The sequence below is a fragment of the Sycon ciliatum genome, chromosome 11 (assembly GCF_964019385.1).
Source record: "Sycon ciliatum chromosome 11, ocSycCili1.1, whole genome shotgun sequence".
NCBI classification, from domain to species: Eukaryota; Metazoa; Porifera; class Calcarea; order Leucosolenida; family Sycettidae; genus Sycon; species Sycon ciliatum.
The window spans coordinates 20,091,003-20,111,504 of NC_088653.1; the positions used below are offsets into that span (position 1 = coordinate 20,091,003).

At 48.9% G+C, this 20,502-nt stretch overlaps 1 protein-coding gene across 1 annotated transcript; it reads right to left on the bottom strand.

Annotated features, from left to right (window-relative positions):
- Window positions 1–16,821: 16,821 nt before the first annotated feature.
- Window positions 16,822–20,141, bottom strand: LOC135827166 (uncharacterized). Its single transcript, XM_065339692.1, has 2 exons — window positions 20,122–20,141; window positions 16,822–19,729 (listed from the first exon to the last, which is right to left on the bottom strand). The coding sequence occupies exons 1-2, from the start codon at window positions 20,139–20,141 to the stop codon at window positions 16,822–16,824; spliced, it is 2,928 nt and encodes a 975-aa protein (XP_065195764.1).
- Window positions 20,142–20,502: the final 361 nt, after the last annotated feature.

Genomic DNA, 20,502 nt, shown 5'->3' on the forward strand with positions numbered 1-20,502 from the left:
AAGGTGAGAAAAATTGTCAAATTTTGACCATATTTGACCACCTGTCTATTTTAATGCACCTCTCTATAACATGACCCAACTGTAATGTGAGGGGTCGTATTGATTTCATTTTTGGTTTACTTGTAGGCCGCGGGCGCCCACATTCAATGACCTAGAAACTTTGGCACTGCTGTGAATATTTTAGTCGCAAAGTGAAGATTCACGGCAACAAGCCTCAAACTTGGAATTAGGGTATTTTCAGCGTTCAGCAGCCCTGGGCGAGTTGTTTAGAGAAATGTGGCCTTTTTTCTTGGTGCACCTCCCTATGTCCAGCTATACAACAGGATCAGGATGACCATTAATAAGGTGCTGAGCTTCAGCCGGGAGGAAAGGTGAGAAATTGTCAAATTTTGACCATATTTGACCACCTGTCAATTTTAATGCACCTCTCTATAACATGGCCCAGCTGTAATGTGAGTGGTCGTATTGATTTCATTTTTTGTTTGCTTGTAGGCCGCTGTCACCCACATTCAATGACCTAGAAACTTTGGCACTGCTGTGAATACTTTAGTCGCAAAGTGAAGATTCACGGCGACAAGCCCCAAACTTGGAGATAGGTTATTTTCAGCTTTCAGCAGCCCTGGCCCCTGGGCGAGTTGTTTAGAGAAATGTGGTTTTTTTCTTGGTGCACCTCCCTATGTCCAGCTATAAAACAGGATCAGGATGGACATGATTCAGGAGCTGAGCTTCAAAGGAGAAGAAAGGTGAGAAATTGTCAATTTTTGACCATATTTGACCACCTGTCAATCATAATTCACTTCTCTATAATGTGACCCAGCTGTAAAGTGAGTGGTCGTATTTGTGCTGAGCTTCAAATTTTAATACACCTCTCTACAACAAAACCCAGCTCTAATGTAAGTGGTGGTGTTGATTTCATTTTTTGTTTGCTTGTAGGCAGCTCGCACCCACATTCAATGACCTATAAACTTTGGCACTGCTGTGAATACTTTAGTCGCAAAGTGAAGATTCACGGCGACAAGCACCAAACTGGGAGATAGGTTATTTGCAGCTTTCAGCAGCCCTGTGCGAGTTGTTTAGAGAAATGTGGCTTTTGTTCTTGGTGCACCTTCCTATGTGGAGCTATAAAACAGGGTCAGGATGGTCATTATTCAGGTGCTTTGCTTCAAACGGGAAGAAAGGTGAGAAATTGTCAAATTTTGACCATATTTGACCACCTGTCAATTTTAATGCACCTGTCCATAACATGATCCAGCTGTAATGTGAGTGGTCGTTTTGATTTCATTTTTTGTTCGCTTGTAGGCCGCTGACACCCACATTTAATGACCTAGAATCTTTCTCACTGCTGTGAATACTTTAGACGCAAAGTGAAGATTCACGGCGACAAGCACCAAACTGGGAGATAGGTTATTTTCAGCTTTCAGCAGCCCTGGGCGAGTTGTTTAGAGAAATGTAGCTTTTTTTCTTGGTGCACCTCCCTATGTGCAGGTATAAAACAGGATCAGGATGACCATTATTCAGGTGCTGAGCGTCAGACGGGAAGAAAGTTGAGAAATTGTCAAATTTTGACCATATTTGACCACCTGTCTATTTTAATGCACCTGTCTATAACATGACCCAGCTGTAATGTGAGTGGTCGTTTTGATTTCATTTTTTGTTTGCTTGTAGGCCGCTGGCACCCACATTCAATGACCTAGAAACTTTGGCACTGCTGTGAATACTTTAGTCGCAAAGTGAAGATTCACGGCGACAAGCCCCAAACTTGGAGATAGGTTATTTCCAGCTTTCAGCAGTCCTGGGCGAGTTGTTTTGAGAAATGTGGCTTTTTTTCTTGGTGCACCTCCCTATGTGGAGCTATAAAACAGGATCAGGTTGGTCATTATTCAGGTGCTGACCTTCAAACGGGAAGAAAGGTGAGAAATTGTCCTGGGCGAGTGGTTTTGAGAAATTTGGCTTTTTTCTTGGTGCACCTCCCTATGTCCTCCTACACAAAAGGATCAGGATGGTCATTATTCAGGTGCTGAGCTTCAAACGGGAAGAAAGGTGAGAAATTGTCAAATTTTGACCATATTTGACCACCTGTCAATTTTAGTACACCTCTCTATAACATGACCCAGCTTTAATGTCAGTGGTCGTGTTGACTTCATTTTTTGTTTGCTTGTAGGTAGCTGGCACCCACATTCAATGACCTAGAAACTTTGGCCCTGCTGTGAAAACCTTAGTCGCAAAGTGAAGATTCACGGCGACAAGCCCTGAAACTTCGAGATAGGTTATTTTAAGCTTTCAGCAGCCCTGGGCGAGTTGTCTAGAGAAATGTGGCTTGTTTAGAGAAATGTGGCTTTTTTTGGTGCACGTCCCTATGTGGAGCTATAAAACAGGATCAGGATGGTCATTATTCAGTTGCTGAGCTTCTAACGGGAAGAAAGGTGAGAAATTGTCATTTTTGACCACCTGTCAAATTGAATGCACCTCTTTATAACATGACCCAGCTGTAATGCGAGAGGTCGTATTGTTTGCTTGTAGGCCGCTGGCACCCACATTCAATGACCTGGAAACTTTGGTCCTGCTGTGAAAACGTTAGTCGCAAAGTGAAGATTCACGGCGACAAGCCCCAAACTTGGAGATAGGCAGCTTTCAGCAGCCCTGGGCGAGTTGTTTAGAGAAATGTGGCTTTTTTTCTTGGTGCACCTCCCTATGTCCAGCTATAAAACAGGATCAGGATGGTCATTATTCAGGTGCTGAGCTTCAAACGGGAAGAAAGGTGAGAAATTGTCAAATTTTGACCATATTTGACCACCTGTCAATTTTAATTCACCTCTCTATAACGTGACCCCGCTGTAATGTGAGTGGTCGCTATGATTTGATTTTTGGTTTGCTAGTAGGCCGCCGGCACCCACATTCAATGACCAACAAACTTTGGCATTGCTGGGAATACTTTAGTCGCAAAGTGAAGATTCACGGCGAAAAGCCACAAACTTGGAGATAGGTTATTTTCAGCTTTCAGCAGCCCTGGGCGGGTTGTTTAGAGAACTGTGGCTGTTTTTTTTATTGCACCTCCTTATGTTGAGCTTATACAACAAGATCGGAGTGGGTATATTTCAGGTTTTGAGCTTCAAACGGGCAGAAAGGTGAGAAATTGTCAAATTTTGACCATTTTTGACCACCTGTCAATTTTAATGCACCTTTCTTTAAAGGGGAACTGTCACCAAAAAAATTCTTTGTCTTATCTTGTAGTTCTTTGGCTCCTTATCACGATGGTGTTATCCGTTTTTCTCTGCGATGGCTGGAAGTGGGTGAAAACTTGAAAAGAAGGTGCCCAAAATTGTCCCGAAGTACCGAGTGACGTCACGGCGGACTTGACCTCCACGCGTACATTCGTCGTCAAAAACGAAGTCCAGCCCGTGTGCTGGTCGATCGAGCTAGCTGTTCCAATGCACGGTGCACGTGTGCCTTTTGAACTGTAAAACAGATGGATACGTCGTACCGAAGGAGAATGCCAAAGAGGCAGTGACCCACGTGCAGCTACACAGCCAAATCAAAATAAAAAGCAGCTGAGCTTTCACCTTTTTGACTTCTTCCGCGAGGATCTAAGTTTTATTTTGTGAGCACGGAAGTACGTCGTTGTTTTGAACTTTTCGTGTGAGGAACAACACGATGATGAGTGCGTATGCAGAAAACAGTACTCCTCCGGCCGGCGATAACACCACCAACCGTGATTGTTGATTTTGGTCCTGAGTTGTCCTCCCTGCGCTTTGCTACCGTCCTCCTCCTTCCTCCACCTATTTTTTTCTTAATTGGCCTCATTATGGCATTCGCTTCCATGTAATTGGGCTTGTAGCCCGTGTGTACTTGCGAATTCAAATAAAAATATACATACATACATACATACCCGAGCCCCAAAGGAGCGCAATGTAGGTACGTGAAGGCGATTCATCGTACGATGTTGCTGAAGATGCAGATGGCAAACTCCGACGTCTTTCATTTCAGAGGCGAGTGGGCAACACCGCCACCTTCGGCTTCGATACAACGACATCATTTTCAAGCACGAGGTATCTGTGTCACACTAACAGCAAACAAACATCCTTCCACTCCTTCGTAATCACAAAAACAAAGAGCTGGAGTGTAACCGTTTGAAGGTATTCTTGGAAAAGACAATGCTTGCTCAAGGCAACACAACTGATATAGGGCACTTCGTGCCCTAAGGTGATAACGCGCGTGCTGACAGGATAGGGAAAGGTGCAAGATACAGAGCTAGAGGGCAGATAAGGTTAGCGCTAACAGGGAACTGTTACACCATCCCTCCCTCCTAAGCGAGGCACATGTGCCTCCAAGGAGTCGAGGAATATGTGGAAAGGGAATAATCAAAAATGAAATCGTGTCAACCCAACAACGCTCATCTAATTGAAGCACCGTGCAAGGTAACCAAGGACAGTCAGGCGAGTGAAGATAACGGAAATGGGGAAAATCTAAAACAGGAGGGGAATGGATTGCTTAACACAACAAGGATCAAGTGGGAATTCTCAAGGTACACGTGCAATTGAATTTGAGCGAGTAACATTTCGCTGTAACCATAGTGTCACTAACATGCCCTGGACGCCCTGTAACGCCTCAGAGCAACTATCGGCCTACCGGCCTCGTCCAGCAAGTTCTCTTCTGGCTCCCAGGTCGCTTCGTCGTCTGGGTACCCTTGCCACTTGACAAGGTACTGAGTCTGATGCCTTCGCTGGCGATCGTCAAGAATCTTCTCCACCATGTATCTGGTCTGACCGTGCAAGTCAGTGAACGGTGGCGGGGGTGGCTGCCGCCTGCCGGGAATAGTATTCTGCTCATACCGGCGCAGAGCAGTGACATTGAAGACAGGGTGGCACCGAATAGCGCTGGGTAGATCCAGCTGATAGGCGTTGGGTCCGATCTTCTTGATGATTGGGTAGGGCCCGAACCACTTAGGGCGTAGCTTCTGTGAAGGCTGATCCCGGGCTTCTGCGGTTGTTAGGAAATCCTTGTACACCAGCACCATGTCGCCAACCTTCAGGTTGCTGGGCACCCTTCCCCTGTCTGCATACTGAGCTTGTCTAGCCTGAGCGGCAATCATGGCGTCCTTTGCCAACTTGACAGCATCCGCCCGATCCTGGATCCAGTCTGGGGCACTCCCTCCTCCCCTCCGTGCCAGAAAATCTGGTGGGGACTTGGGATTAAGTCCATAATTTAGATAAAACGGCGTGCTAGAAGTGGAAGACTGATATGAACTATTAATTGCAAATTCGCAAAGAGGCAGAAGCTTGTCCCAATTATCTTGTTTGTGGGTAACAAACGCTCTAAGCACATCCTCAATTACTCTATTCATTCTCTCAGTCTGCCCATCGGTCTGTGGGTGATTGGCAGTACTAAACGACAAGGTGGTACCTAATTGATGAAACAATTCCCGGAAAAATTCAGAAGTAAATCTTGGGTCCCGATCACAAACAATAGTGGAACTCAAACCGTGTAATCTAAACACATTCTGGAGATACAAATCAGCAGAACCCTTAGCGTCAATTTTGGAAGTCGTGGGGACTAAATGGACACATTTTGTAAGCCGGTCAACAAATGTATAAATTGCATCAAAGCCCTGAGGGGTCTGGGGTAAGCCAACGATAAAGTCCATGGAAATATCTTTCCAGGGGGTGTCTGGTACTGGGAGCGATTGCAGCAAACCGGATCTAGGCAACCCACCCTTAGTGCGCTGACATATGCCGCAAGACTTAACAAATTTCTTCACGTCAAGGCCCATCTTGGGCCAGTAGAAGAATTGACGAAGCCGGAAATATGTACGATCCCGTCCCTGATGGCCTGCCGTAACACAGTCGTGGTACTCCTGCAGGAGCTGAAGCCTTACTGCACACTTGGGTACACACAAGCGATTGTTTGGTGCTGCACGGAGGTATAGGTACCTGGACTCTTCATCCCAATAGTACCGCTCGTGTAGATTATCAGAGGAATCGCCGCGCAGCCGCTGAATTATTGGGGAAAGCTGCTCGTCATTCTGATATGCTTCCGAAATCATCTCAGCAACACTATCACTCAGTTCCAAAGCAAACTCAATCGTATTCAAATGGGGTGCTGGTAGGATGGGTGGGCAATCATTTTCCTCAACTACATTGCCAATTGCTGACCCGCGCAGATCAGGGCGGCGGGATAACGCATCAGCCATATTTTCCTTGCCGGGTTTGTGATTAACTGTGAAGTCATAGTCTGCAAGAAATTCAACCCATCTAGCTTCGCGCTTAGTGAGATTGGCTTTTGTGCTCAAGTAGACTACGGCCATGCTGTCACTGAACACTTCAAAATGCTGGAATAGATAAATTCTCCAGGATCGCAGTGCAAACACCACCGCCAGGGTTTCGCGTTCTGCAGCAGTGTAATTTCGCTCCGCTTGTGACAGCTTACGACTGGCATATGCCACAGGATGCCAAGCACTATCGCTTTCCCCCTGTTGGAGAAGGACGCCTGCTATTGCAAAATCACTTGCGTCTGTTGCAACTCTGAAAGGCGTCTGCACGTTTGCTAGTTTCAACAGCGGTGCACTCAACAATGCCTGTCTCAGGGATTCGAATGCATGCTGACGGGGGCCACTCCATTCGAACCTGGCATGTTTGCCAGTGATCTCCTCTAATGGCCGCGATATAGTAGAGTAGTGCTCAATAAATCTTCTAAAGTAGTTCGCAAAACCAAGGAACTGTCTCACCTCCGTAACTGTCGTCGGTGGCTGCCATTCCCTCACTGCTTTAAGCTTCTTTGGATCTGGAGCGATACATTCACCGTCGATGCGATGCCCTAGAAACAGAACATCCTTGACACCAAACTCACATTTCGACTGCTTACAGAATAGCCTATTTTTCCGGAGCGTCTCAAGAACTGTCTGGATATGTTCAAGATGATCTTGCCAGGATTTGCTGAAGATAAGAATATCATCCAGAAACACTACCACAAACCGCCGTAAGTACGGTTGGAGAATACTGTTCATCAATGACTGAAACGTGGCAGGGGCGTTAGTTAATCCAAAGCCCATAACCCGGAACTGGAAATGACCGAAGGGAGTATTGATAGCCGTCTTAGGTACATCTTCCTGACGGATCCTAAGCTGATTATATCCCGAGCGTAAATCCAGCTTACTGAAGTATGAGCTACCTTGAATGGTATCAAACAGGTCATCAATGTTTGGGAGGCAAGCTTTGTTTTTGATGGTGATCCTGTTCAAATTCCGCCAATCACAAACCATGCGCAATGAGCCATCAGACTTTTTAACGAAAAAGACTGGGGCACCGTATGGTGACTTGCTGGGTTCGATGAAGCCCCTGCGGAGGAGTTCCGTGAGCTGGGCTTGCAATTCGTCCATCTCGGGTTTGGGGAGACGGTAGGCAGCCCGTGATGGAGGAACGGCACCCTCCTCAGTCACAATCTCATGGTCGACATCCCTCTCTGGCGGAAGCTCGGTCGGCAGGTCGTCTGGAAAGATGTCCGAGTACCGCCGCAGAAGGTTAGCCAGCTGCTCTTGATGATCTGGGTGTTGTCTGGCGGCTGATGGCTTGCTGTCCTCCTCCTCGTCGTCAGTAGCGTTGACCCACGCCAGGATTCCCTGCGCGCCTTTCCTCAACTCGCGGCGAGCCTGAGAACCAGATATGAGCATGCTCTCAATTGGCGGCGACTCCTGACGCTCCGTATCACTATTTTGGCCGGAAGGGGGTTTAGCAACGAGCGGCTCTCCGTTCAGTTTGACTTCGTTGGTCTGAAAGTTGATATCCGGGTTGTGTCTGGTCAGCCATGGCTTGCCCAGGATAGCATCATAGCGGCTCAACGGAAAAACTGTGAAAGATTGGGTGTCGCTGAAGTCTTTCACGATAACCTTTACCGGACCGGTCCTCTGCAGTTCCGATGATGTCGATGAGCCATCAGCCAGGGTTACCTTCAGTGTTTCGTCCTTGCTCTCCGTAACAAGGCCGTTTCTTTGCACGAAAGCTTCCGATATGAAGTCGTGCGTCGATCCCGAGTCAATAAGCATAATTGCCCGGCGGCCGTTGATCCTGCCCTCAACACGGAGAAGGTCATGCTCCAAAGGAAGCTCCGTGTCCTGTACTGCGATATCAACGTTGCTGACATGGGATTCCTGTTCGGCAACATCTTCCGAATCAGCTTGCAGCGTCGGTTCTTCCAGCTCTAGTACGCTGTAACGGTTGCGTATGTCAACCGGGTAACCGTTGGGTGCTTTCCGCTTGGTCGCCAGCGAGCGCACGCCATTTTTCACTGGCGACCAGCGTTTGGGTGTTGATTGCTGGGACAATCCCGAGCTAGGTGACCTGGCTTCCGACAAGCGAAGCATCCACCCTGCCGACTCAGGTGACGCCTCTCCTCCGGTGTTAGCCTTTGGGGTCGTACTTCGGTGCTGAATCGGGTTCGGCTGTTGGTCCGCCGTTTGCGCTGACCTGATCGCTTGGCTCAGATCAGTGGGGTGCTCTCGCAGCACCCGGGTCTTGACAGATGGGTGCAGTCCATTTACGAACAGCAGTCCTCGGGTCAGCTCGTCGATCTCAGGCACTTGTAGGCTTAGGCGCGAGAACTCGGTGACATAGCTCTCCAAGCTTGAGTGCTGCCTGACAGCGAAGAGATCCAGTCGCACCCGCTCTTGATGATGCAACGGACCGTACACCTTGGCGAGGGCTTCACGCAGCGCTGGCCACGTCGAGAACTCCACACCCGTATCCAACGATGCGATGAGCCATAGCTTGGCGTTGCCGCTCAGGAAGCCCGCTGCGTAATCCACCATCACCGATGAGTCGGTGATTCCCAGTGACCGAATCGCCAGCTCAATGGAGAAAGCCCACTCCTTGAACTGCGAGGGCTTGCCATCGAAGATCGGCGGCTCCTTAGCGTGCCGAGGCTTCCCGGACGAATGAGCGGGCGGCACAGGGAGCGGTTGTTGTCGGTTGCTCAGACGGGCGCTGACTTGGCGACTGGCTTCACGGACCTCGCTGGCCAACCTGAATAGCAACACAGAAAAAACAAGGATCGCCACGACAATGGCGAGCTCCAAGAACACCATGTTAACCATCCTCCGCTACCAGTGTAACCGTTTGAAGGTATTCTTGGAAAAGACAATGCTTGCTCAAGGCAACACAACTGATATAGGGCACTTCGTGCCCTAAGGTGATAACGCGCGTGCTGACAGGATAGGGAAAGGTGCAAGATACAGAGCTAGAGGGCAGATAAGGTTAGCGCTAACAGGGAACTGTTACATGGAGCTTCGTGGAGGAAGTACCAGTGCGACAAACTGCTGTCGACTTTTGTTTATTTTGTCCCTTTTTGGCGTTCTCATTGTGTGCAACGTACACATCGAGTGTCCGAGTTCAGAAGGCAAGCGTGGACCGTACATCGAATAGTTGGCTCGATCGACCAGCACACGGGCTGGACTTCGTTTTTGACGATGAATGTACGCGTGGAGGTCAAGTCCGGCGTGACGTCACTCGGTACTTCGGGACAATTTTGAGGACCTTATTTTCAAGTTTTCACCCACTTCCAGTCATTGCAGAGAAAAACGAATAACACCATCGTGATCAGGACTCAGGAGCCAAAGAACTACAAGATAAGACAAAGAATTTTTTTGGTGACAGTTCCCCTTTAACATGACCCAGCTGTAATGTGAGTGGTCGCATTGATTTGATTTTTGGTTTGCTCGTAGGCTGCTGGCACCCACATTTAATGACACAGAAACTTTGGCACTGCTGTAAATACTTTGGTCGCAAAGCGAAGATTCACGGCGAAAAGCCTCAAACTTGGAGATAGGTTATTTTCAGCTTTCAGCAGCCCTGGGCGGGTTGTTTAGAGAAATCTGGCTATTTTTCTTGGTGCACCTCCCTATGTCCAGCTTATACAACAAGATCAGGTTGGTTATTTATTAGGTTTTGAGCTTCAAACGAGCAGAGAGGTGAGAAATTGTCAAATTTTGACGATTTTCGACCACCTGTCAATTTTTATGCACCTCTCTATAACATGACTCAGCTGTAATGTGAGTGGTCGCATTGATTTCATTTTTGGTTTTCTTGTAGGCCGCTGGCACCCACATTCAATGACCCAGAAACTTTGGCACTGCTGTGAATACTGTAGTCGCAAAGTGAAGATTCATGGCGAAAAGCCCCAAACTTGGGGATAGGCTATTTTCAGCTTTCAGTAGTCCTGGGCGAGTTGTTTAGAGAAATTTGGCTCTTTTTCTCGGTGCACCTTCCTATGTTAAACTATGCCACAAGATCAGGATGGTCTTTTTCAGGTTTTAAGCTTCAAACGGGCAGAAAAGTGAGAAATTGCCAAATTTTAACCATTTTTGACCACCTATCAATTTTAATGCACCTCTATATAACATGACCCAGCTGTATTGTCAGCGGTCGCATTGATTTGATTTTTGGTTTACTTGTAGACCGCTGGCACCCACATTCAGGGCTCACCACGACCGTACAAAGCGTCAATAACCATCATTTGGATTTGACCAATCAGCACACGGCAAAACGGGCTGTTTCTTGCAATTGTGGGGTGTTTTCTGAGTGGAACTTGGCTGTATTTGTTGGTTTTAGACATTAGGCCATTGTGGATTCGTGTTCAGAAGGTGTGTCTTTGGAGGGTTACCGTCTCGAATTTTTTCGATTTGGCCTTCGTTTGGCTGAGATCGGATGGTGAAATCACTCAAACGCGAAGGCGTGCGAACAAGTGAATGAAGAGAAAATTAGAAATCGGGGATGGTAAACCGATAGAGAATTCCAAGACCTTGAAAATGAGCTATCGATGGTGAGAATCGGCCAAAGAGAACCGCTGTTTTACTTTTTTGAAGACATCAAGGTCGGCCGTGCGTCCCCGCGCGCACCAACAAAAACTGGCAGCCGTGCGCATTATCTGCAAGTGCAACAAGAAAGGACGGAGGAGACAGCAAGCGTTCCAAGTGAAGAGTTTACCTTCGTGTTGACTCAAACTAAGGACTCATGCCAGTCAGGGATCATACCAGTCACCTCTCATCATGGTCATGACTAAGGGATTCATTTGTGGCCAGGAAACTCCCCACTCGCAGTGTGAAAGCTGCGAGGCCAAACAGAAAAGAGTGTGCCAAGTCGCGATCAGGAAACGCTGAGTTCTACTGACAACATTGGCTAGGCGCGGTAAATTCTTGTAGATGCCAGGACTCCAGTTCACCAGTACTTCACAACCATATCTTGGTCGACACCCACCAGCGGATTGAGAAAAATGACCAAGATGGCTTGGAGAAAGGACGTCTTTTCCGCGTGTCTTTCCCAACATCAAACAACAAGATTCGCTTCGGCACTGGCCCTTCGCTGTACAGAGTAGACCAGGGAGTCGCAAAATACCGGCATTTTACGACTAGACTGTACATCGCTGTACATCGATCAGCATGAACTCGGGTGCGTAGCCGCTATGACTGCACAAACTCTGGCCTTGGCGGCATCGCCATGTTTTCAAAATGGTGGTCGACGCTTCTTGAAAGGTCGTGGTGAGCCCTGACATTCAATGACCCAGAAACTTTGGCACTGCTGTGAATACTTTAGTCGCAACGTGAATATTCACAGCGAAAAGACCCAAACTTGGAGAAACGTTATTTTCAGCTTTCACCGCACCTGGGCGGCTTGTTTAGAGAAATATGGCTGTTTTTCTTGGTGCACCTCCCTATGTCCAGCTTATACAACAAAATTAGGATGGTTATTTTTCAGCTTTTAAGCTTCAAACGGGCAGAAAGGTGAGAAATTGTCAAATTTTGACCATTTTGACCACCTGTCAATTTCAATGCACCTCTCTATAACATTACCCAGCTGTAATGTTTTTTTGAATTCTTTATTCTCACGATGGCACCATCGCCAATAAGAGATAAATTGATGAGAAGGTGAGATTGTGGGTTAAACAGTTGGAAAGTGATTTACATCACTTTGAACTTTACAAGTATGGGAGAGGGTGAGCGCTGCAGGAGCAGATTGAGTTAATCAGCAGTGAGCAGATTTCTTGTTTGAAAGCAGGTCGGGAGGAGACGTCACGAATGCTAGCAGGGAGGGCATTGTAGTATTCTAGGGACTTATACAGTGGGGAGTCTTTACAGCGATCGGTTCTGGAGGGTGGGAGGTGCCAAGTGCGTGCGTGTCGAAGGCTGTACTGGGCCGTAACTTGAGCGGGGGTGTTGTGCAAGCGTATGTGTTGTGGGGCACATTGGTATTTTATGGAGTGAGCAAGAAGGGTGAGCTTCACTTTGCGGCGAGAGAACATTGTCGGCCATTTGAGCCGATGGAGCAGTGTTGAATGACCCAGAGGAGTGTAGAGGGGGAGACGGAGGCAGATTCTGGCCGCCTTGCGCTGGATTCGCTCAAGACGGTCAAGGGCTGCGATTGAGAGCGGGGTGACAGCAATGCATGCATATTCAATTATAGGCAGGATATACGTTTTGTAAACGAGAGAGAGTGATTTAGTGTGTAGAGTTGATTTGAGCCTAAAGAGAATATTAAAAGATTTTACGGCTTTCTTCAGCACAAAGTCAAGGTGGGCTGACCATCTTAGGTCGTGCTGAAAGATGATGCCGAGGTGACGATGTTGTGTTACTGTTTCTAGTAGGGTTTGGCCAAGGTTTATTTCGGGTAGTCGTGGTGGGGGTCGGTTAGCATGGTAGAACGGGAGGATGACGGTTTTCGTTTTATTGACTAGCAGGTGCCAGCGCTCTAGCCATTCTGCTGCGGCATCGACGCTTCTTTGTAGCGCAGCCTCACACTCAATGTAGCTGCCTGCAATGGCAATTAGTGCGGTGTCGTCCGCGAACTGGCTACACGAGGTTGTAGCATTTTCACAGGCAGTGGTCAGGTCAATGGTGTACGCCAGGAACAGAAGTGGTCCCAGGACCGAGCCCTGGGGCACTCCCGCTGGTATTGGTATGAAGGCGGATGTTGTGCCTTCAACCTGCACCCACTGTCTGCGTCCTGTCAAGTAGGCTTCGAGCCAATTGTGAGCCTTGCCGTCGACACCATAGTGGCTCAGCTTTTTCAGCAAGCCTTGATGCCATACACGATCAAAGGCTTTACTGAGATCGAAGAAACACGTTACAACATGCTTCCCCAATGTTAGTGTTCGCATTGATTTGATTTTTGGTTTGCTTGTAGGCCGCTGGCACCCACATTCAATGACCCTCAACTTTGGCACTGCTGTCAATACTTTAGTCGCAAAGTGAAGATTCACGACGAAAAGCCCCAAACTTGGAGATAGGTTATTTTCAACTTTCAGCAGCCCTGGGCGGGTTGTTAAGAGAGTTGTGGCTGTTTTCCTTGGTGCACCTCCCTATGTCCAGCTTATACAACAAGATCAGGATGGGTATTTTCAGGTTTTGAGCTTCAAACGAGCAGGAAGGTGAGAATTTGTCATATTTGACCAATTTTGACCACCTGTCAATTTTAATACACCTCTCTATAACATGACCCAGCTGTAATGTGAGTGGTTACATTGGTTTGATTTTTGGTTTGCTTGTAGGCCGATGGCACCCACATTCAATGACCCAGAAACTTTGGCACTGCTGTGAATACTTTAGTCGCAAAGTGAAGATTCACGGCGAAAAGCCCCAAACTTGGGGATAGGCTATTTTCATCATTAATAAGCAGCTCTGGGCAAGTTGTTTAGAGAAATTTGGCTCCTTTTCTTTGTACACCTTCCTAATTCAAACTATGCCACGAGATCAGGATGGTCGGTTTTCAGGTTTTGAGCTTCGAACGAGCAGGAAAGTGAGAAATTGGCAAATTTTGACCATTTTTTACCACCTGTCAATTTTTATGCACCTCTTTATAACATGACCCATCTGTAATGTGAGTGGTCGCATTGATTTGATTTTTGGTTTACATGTAGGCCGGGGGCAACCACATTCAATGACCCAGAGACTTTGGCACTGCTTTCAATACTTTAGTCGCCACGTGAAGATTCATGCAAAAAGCCCCAAACTTGGAGATAGGTTATTTTCAGCTTTCAGCAGCCCTGGGTGGGTTGTTTAGAGAAATGTGGCTATTTTTCTTGGTGCACGTCCCTATGTCCAGCTTATACAACACGATCAGGATGGTTATTTCCAGGTTTTGAGCTTCAAACGGGCAGAAAGGTGAGAAATTGTCAAATTTTGACCATTGTAGACCACCTGTCAATTTTAATGCACCTCTCTATAACATGACCTAGCTGTAATGTGATTGGTCGTATTGATTTCATTTTTTGTTTGCTTCTAGGCAGGCAGGCATAGTGGGATGGTCTAAGACCATGATTGAGAAACAGAGGGTACCAGGTTCAAGTCCTGCTTGGAAGCGGAAGGATTTTTTCCAGCCGTGCTGCGACCCACAGTTAATTGGGAACTCGGGCCTGGCACGAGGAAAACATGGATGCAGTGAATGGGATTTTCGGTCTTTGACCACATGCTGGTGAGCTGATCTACTCACCTCCCACCGCTTTAGGAGCTGCATCTGCGCCTTGATCCTTGAAGGGTGGTGGCGTTCCTACGGATGCGGAAAACTCGGCCTCTATATAGAAACCGAGTCTGACGCGAACCGTGAAAAAATTAATTTTGTAGGCCGCTGGCACCCACATTCAATGACCCAGAAACTTTGACCCTGCTGTGAATACTTTAGTCGCAAAGTGAAGATTCATGGCGAAAAGCCCCAAACTTGGAGATTGTAGGTTGTTTTCAGCTTTCACCGCACCTGGGCGGGTTGATTTAGAGAAATGTCGCTGTTTTTCTTGGTGCACTCCCCTATGTCCAGCTTATACAACAAAATCAGGATGGTTATTTTTCAGCTTTTGAGCTTCAAGCGGGCAGAAAGGTGAGAAATTGTCAAATTTTGACCATTTTTGATCAACTGTCAACTTTAATGCACCTCTCTGTAACATGACCCAGCTGTAATGTGAGTGGTCGCATTGATTGGATTTTTGGTTTGCTTGTAGGCCGCTGGCACCCACATTCAATAACCCAGACACAGACACAGATTGGCACTGCTGTGAAGATACAAAGTGAAGATTCACGGCGACAATCCCCGAACTTGGAGATTGATTATTTTCAGCTTTCAGCAGCCCTGGGCCTGTTGTTTAGAGAAACGTGGCGTTTTTTCTTGGCGCACCTCCCTATGTCCGGCTTATACAACAAGATCAGGATGGTTATTTTTCAGGTTTTGTGCTTCAAATGGGCAGAAATTGAGAAATTGTCAAATTTTGACCATTTTTGAGTCGATTTTGACCACCTGTCGATATGAATGCGCCTCTCTATAACATGACCCATCTGTTATGTGAGTGGTCGCATTGATTTGCCTACGACGACCTGCTGCCGAGAAGCATTTTACACCTCAAGTACCTTCACATATCACAATACCTATTTGAGTAGAGAATGTCAGTCTCATTACCGGAACAAGGCTGTTTCTACGCTGGCGAAGCCTGTGCACTTCTGCGCACCCCAGTAACGGAGATGACGATTTCCCCCGCACACAGTAGACAGTCAGGTGTTACTCTGTAGCTTGACCTGTCGATTCCTGCTTTCATCGATCACTTCTCTGTCATCGTCTCTTTACTTCCATGTGCTGATAGCTCCGGACTAGCTATGATAGAGGTGCTCTCCAGCCACAAACTTTGATGACCATCGCGCCTCGTGGACACGTGAGTATCCAGTACAATTTCGTAGGGGTGAGTCAGCTATGCTTATTCAGACAGCAGATTATTCACTATAAGTAAAATTGAGTGCAGCCCCAGCGGTTATTTGAAGCGAGGCACAAGACAAGAAAATTCTAAAAGTCCAAGCAAAAATGGTCCAAGAACAGCTTAGTTCTTCTCCGCCATTTTTCACGCACGGTCGAACATTTGAGTACTGCGCTTCGCACAAATTTCAAAATAATTAAAGGGGAAGTGCATCGATTTTTCAAGTAAGGTTCAGTTGAAAGACAGTTTGATGTCGGTTTGAATTGCATATCTCTCGTTTGCATACGATAAGCCAAACTTGCCAATCACCTATTGTATGATATACGTTGCCATGGTGACCAGCGCAATGATGACGTACAATCGGTTTGGCCCCGTCAGAGAGAGGGTCGATCACTGCAGAATAGTGCCATTTTCAATTGCCTTACTGTATTCACATTGTGAAAGAAGTCCTGTGTTCAATGCTGTTAGTGCCGTGAAGTATAGAATCTGACATGGATGAGTTGGCATTGTCGGAAAACTTCTTAGTCTTGTAACTAGAGAGACTGGCCATGTTCCAATGGTCGGTGATGCTCATTATGTCTCTGTTAGAGACACCGCTGGCATGCAGTGCTTTCACGTTTCACGGTTGTTGACCGCAAGCAGTGGTTTGTGCACTTAATACTGGTTCCTTTTTTTCACTACTTCCAGGACCGGATCACGTAAGCCTCTCAGGTGTTCTGGAATTATCCACCACCAGACCAGCGCAAGGATATAAGTTGGACTATAATTATTAATTTCAATTCCAAAATGCACAAGAAGTTTACAGAAGAAAAAAGCACGACCTCGACCAGGCCAGAAGCAAGAAGAACTGAACACAAGATATTGAAAACCCTTCTCCTCAACAAGCTGCATCACGTACAGCAGAAAACAACTGGCTGCACCAGCGCGTGCATCAGCGCGTGCACCAGCACTGCACCAACGTGTGCACCAGCGAAATCAATACCGAAAGTACGTATCAATCATTACATTACGTACAACATGCGCAAGAGGGTTACTCTACTTCACCTCTCCCCCTGGTGGTATGCCAAAGAAAATACCACCACAAATACTAAATAGCGCCACAAAGCAAAACTAACGGAAGCGCTGAGGGGGCGCAAGCAAACCACGCTGACGGAGGCCATATGGGCGAAACTGATACGGAGCAGGATCATCGGCAGGGGCTCGAAGCGGCACATAATTAAGACCACGGGGATCAAACCCAGACCCAGCAGCAGGGACAGCACCCGGAGCAGGCACATCAATAACAGCATCTGCAGCACGCACATCAATAACAGCATCTGCAGCAGGCACATCAATAACAGCATCTGCAGCAGGCACATCAGCAACAGCATCTGCAGCAGGCACATCAGCAACAGCATCCGCAGCAGGCACATCAGCAAACACCTCAGCACCAACATCACGCTTCAGCAGTTCAACATCCACCACTTTCTCACCACCAGCAGCACACGGCGAACAGTGGCGCACAAACTGCTGACATTGGGCAGCCATGTTCGGGAAATAGCACTTCGAGCGGAGGAAGCGCCATGTACCCTCCCAAGACGCATGACCACAGTTCACATGAGCAGCACAAACGACATTGGACTCGAGTGAACTAGGAATAACAGGAATGACGACTGCATCATTGGGCGGCAACTTCACACTTCGACACAGCATACCATCATGGACTACGAGCTGTGACTTGACCTTGACAAACGCAGGATCAGTAACTGGGTCACCATTGATGACTTGCTGGCGAGTCGAAACAATCCGAGGATCTGCATTCTGAGCAGCAGATACTCTGTCCAATGAGAATGGACCAACGGTCACCACCGCAGCGGTGACGGACGGTGCAGTCCGAGCAAGGAGCGTCTTGCCACATCGTATCCAGCTGCTGGGAACACGGGTCAATTGATCCGCCTTGTTCTGCTGACTGCTGATCCACTGGACCTTGACCGTCAAGCCCGTGACAGCGACGAGATCAGTGATAATCTGGAGACGGCGCTGCACAAGTACCTGCTGCAGGCCGCTGACGCGAACACGAGACACATTGCCAAGCACCGATTGCAACCAAGCAGTCACAGTCTTGGAATCGGTGAATAGCGTGAGCTCCTTCACTTGCCACTGCACGGCAAGGTTCAATCCATTGATCACGGCGTCAAGCTCAGCGATGTTAATGTGTCGCCGGTCGTCCTTCTGCCGCAGCCAGCAGCCATCCTCGACGATCATACCATCGGCCTGAATGACAGCACCATGTGCGATGTCCGAAGCATCACACCACAACGACCACTGTGCGCCTTCAGGAACTGACCACACACCTTGCGCAGGGTTATCGGTCTGCAGACGGTGAATGACTTCCGCACAACAAGCGACGACTTCATGAGACACTGGATCATCCCATCCAGGCTGAAGGCTAGACAGACGCTTCAGATAACTGCACGCTGGGCGCAGCCAGGAGCCGACGGGATAGTGGCTGGTCAGCTTGCCACACCACTTGAAAATCTCGCGTCGTGTGATGGCATCGGGCTGACAGGTCGGCATGACGTCACCACGACGCTTCCACCTCACTTGGCCATCTGCAGACTCTGACAGCTGCAGACCAAGTACCCTAGCAGAGACGACTGGCTCCGCTGGCTTGGTGGGCAACCCATACTGCGACAACTGATCGGTGACAGCACGCAGACGAGGCTTCGGAACATACAAATCGTCGACATAGTTGTCCACATCAGCATACGCACGGAGGACCCACTTGACGATTATGTCCATGAATTTGGGCGCAATCGATAGACCGAAGCCCATCCTCTCCATTGCAAACAGCTGGCCCTTCCAGACGACCGTTTGGAACTTGGCGAGAGCTGGCGCGATGCGGATGTTGAGGTAAGCCTTGCTTATGTCCAGCAACACGTGGCTGTCGGCGTTGCCAATAGACCTCCACTGACGCAACTTCTCTTGGCAAACAGGCACGTCCAAACCTGGATGCGACGCAATCAACTTGTTGAGTTGCCGGTAGTCCAAACACCGGCGGACAGGGGTGGACTCCTTGTGCGTCTGGGCCACCGCCAACAAGGGCAACACAGCACCAGGCTCACCATGGACTGCTTGGTCATGGGGTACCAACCATCCATTGCGGATCCACATGTCCACTTCCTCGCAGAACTGTGACTCCTGGTCTGTTGACAGGCTATGCCGGGAATATTCACCAATGCCTGACCCGACTGGACGCGTGGGGGGTTCGTCTTTCCATGCCCACGTAAGCTCCCAGTAGCCAACATCAGCGCGCCAACAAACTGACCCATCCGCAGTGGTCAGAATGACATCTTCCCCGTCATGCTCCACGGTAACATGGCGTAGCAGCTGAGGCGAATCACCGTCATCATTGCGCACGTCCGAACTGGGCACATCTGCGGAAGCTGAAGCTGCTTGACCGAAAGATGCTCCGACGAGCTTGGAGTCCGCGTATTTGAGGTCGACTCCGCCATGCTGCGATATCAGGTTGAGGCCCAGAAGCACGTCCGCATTCACAACACTCAACTCCGGAACAATTGATACAGACACAGACGAGAAAGGCTGAAATACCGTCTCGTCCACCCGCTCGACATCCAGAACAGCCGAGCCCAATACCTTGAGTGTATTGCCGTCAACGTTGATGATATCAGGCGTTGACGTCGTCACCTCCAGTGCCAAGTCCTCTGCCAACTGACGAGACACCAACGTGTGTGTTGAGCACGAGTCGATGGCAGCAACACAACGCCGAAACGCCACAGCATCACAACGCTTCACAGGCAAGAATATCCGTGGCAACGCTACTGCGGGCCCATCAATCTCCGACGCGACGCAGACATGGCCGACATCCTCACTCGCAGCTGCTCCAGCACACCCCTTCCGCTGGGGGCACGCACTGCGGACGTGGCCTCGCTCCTTGCAACCATAGCAAACAGGTCCGCCGGATGCTGGTGACTTAGGTAGCTGCGGGCAATTCCGCTGAATATGGCCGACCTTATTACTAAGGAGATCACATAAGTCTCTCAGTGTGTGAGGATACCCCTCACGTGATCATTCATGCCCTCCTACGGTGCCATTCAGGCCCTAGGGCCTGATAGGCATGGCACCGTAGTAGGGCATGAATGGCATGGCACCGTAGTAGGGCATGAATGATCACGTGAGGGGTTTACGTTATGGTGCATGATAGTAGAGCTGGCAGGCAGGGCATGATGAGTGGTTCAGGCCCTGCTGAGCTGGCAGGCAGGGCATGATGAGGGGTTCAGGCCCTACTGAGCTGGCCGGCAGGGCATGATGAGGGGTTCAGGCCCTGCTGAGCTGGCAGGCAGGGCATGATAAGGGGTTCAGGCCCTGCTGAGCTGGCAGGCAGGGCATGATGAGGGGTTCAGGCCCTACCGAGCTGGCAGGCAGGGCATGATGAGCGGTTCAGGCCCTGCTGAGCTGGCAGGCAGGGCATGATGAGGGGTTCAGTCCCTGCTGAGCTGGCAGGCAGGGCATGATGAGGGGTTCAGGCCCTGCTGAGCTGGCAGGCAGGGCATGATGAGGGGTTCAGGCCCTGCTGAGCTGGCAGGCAGGGCATGATGAGGGGTTCAGGCCCTGCTGAGCTGGCAGGCAGGGCATGATGAGGGGTTCAGGGCCTGCTGAGCTGGCAGGCAGGGCATGATGAGGGGTTCAGGCCCTGCTGAGCTGGCAGGCAGGGCATGATGAGGGGTTCAGGCCCTGCTGAGCTGGCAGGCAGGGCATGATGAGGGGTTCAGGCCCTGCTGAGCTGGCCGG

Coding starts and splice junctions, on each gene's coding strand:
- LOC135827166 (XM_065339692.1), bottom strand. CDS start 20,141: ATGCCCTGCCTGCCAGCTCG. Junction 19,730..20,121: donor ATGCCCTGCCTGCCAGCTCG/GTAGGGCCTGAA, acceptor TGATCTCCTTAG/TAATAAGGTCGGCCATATTC.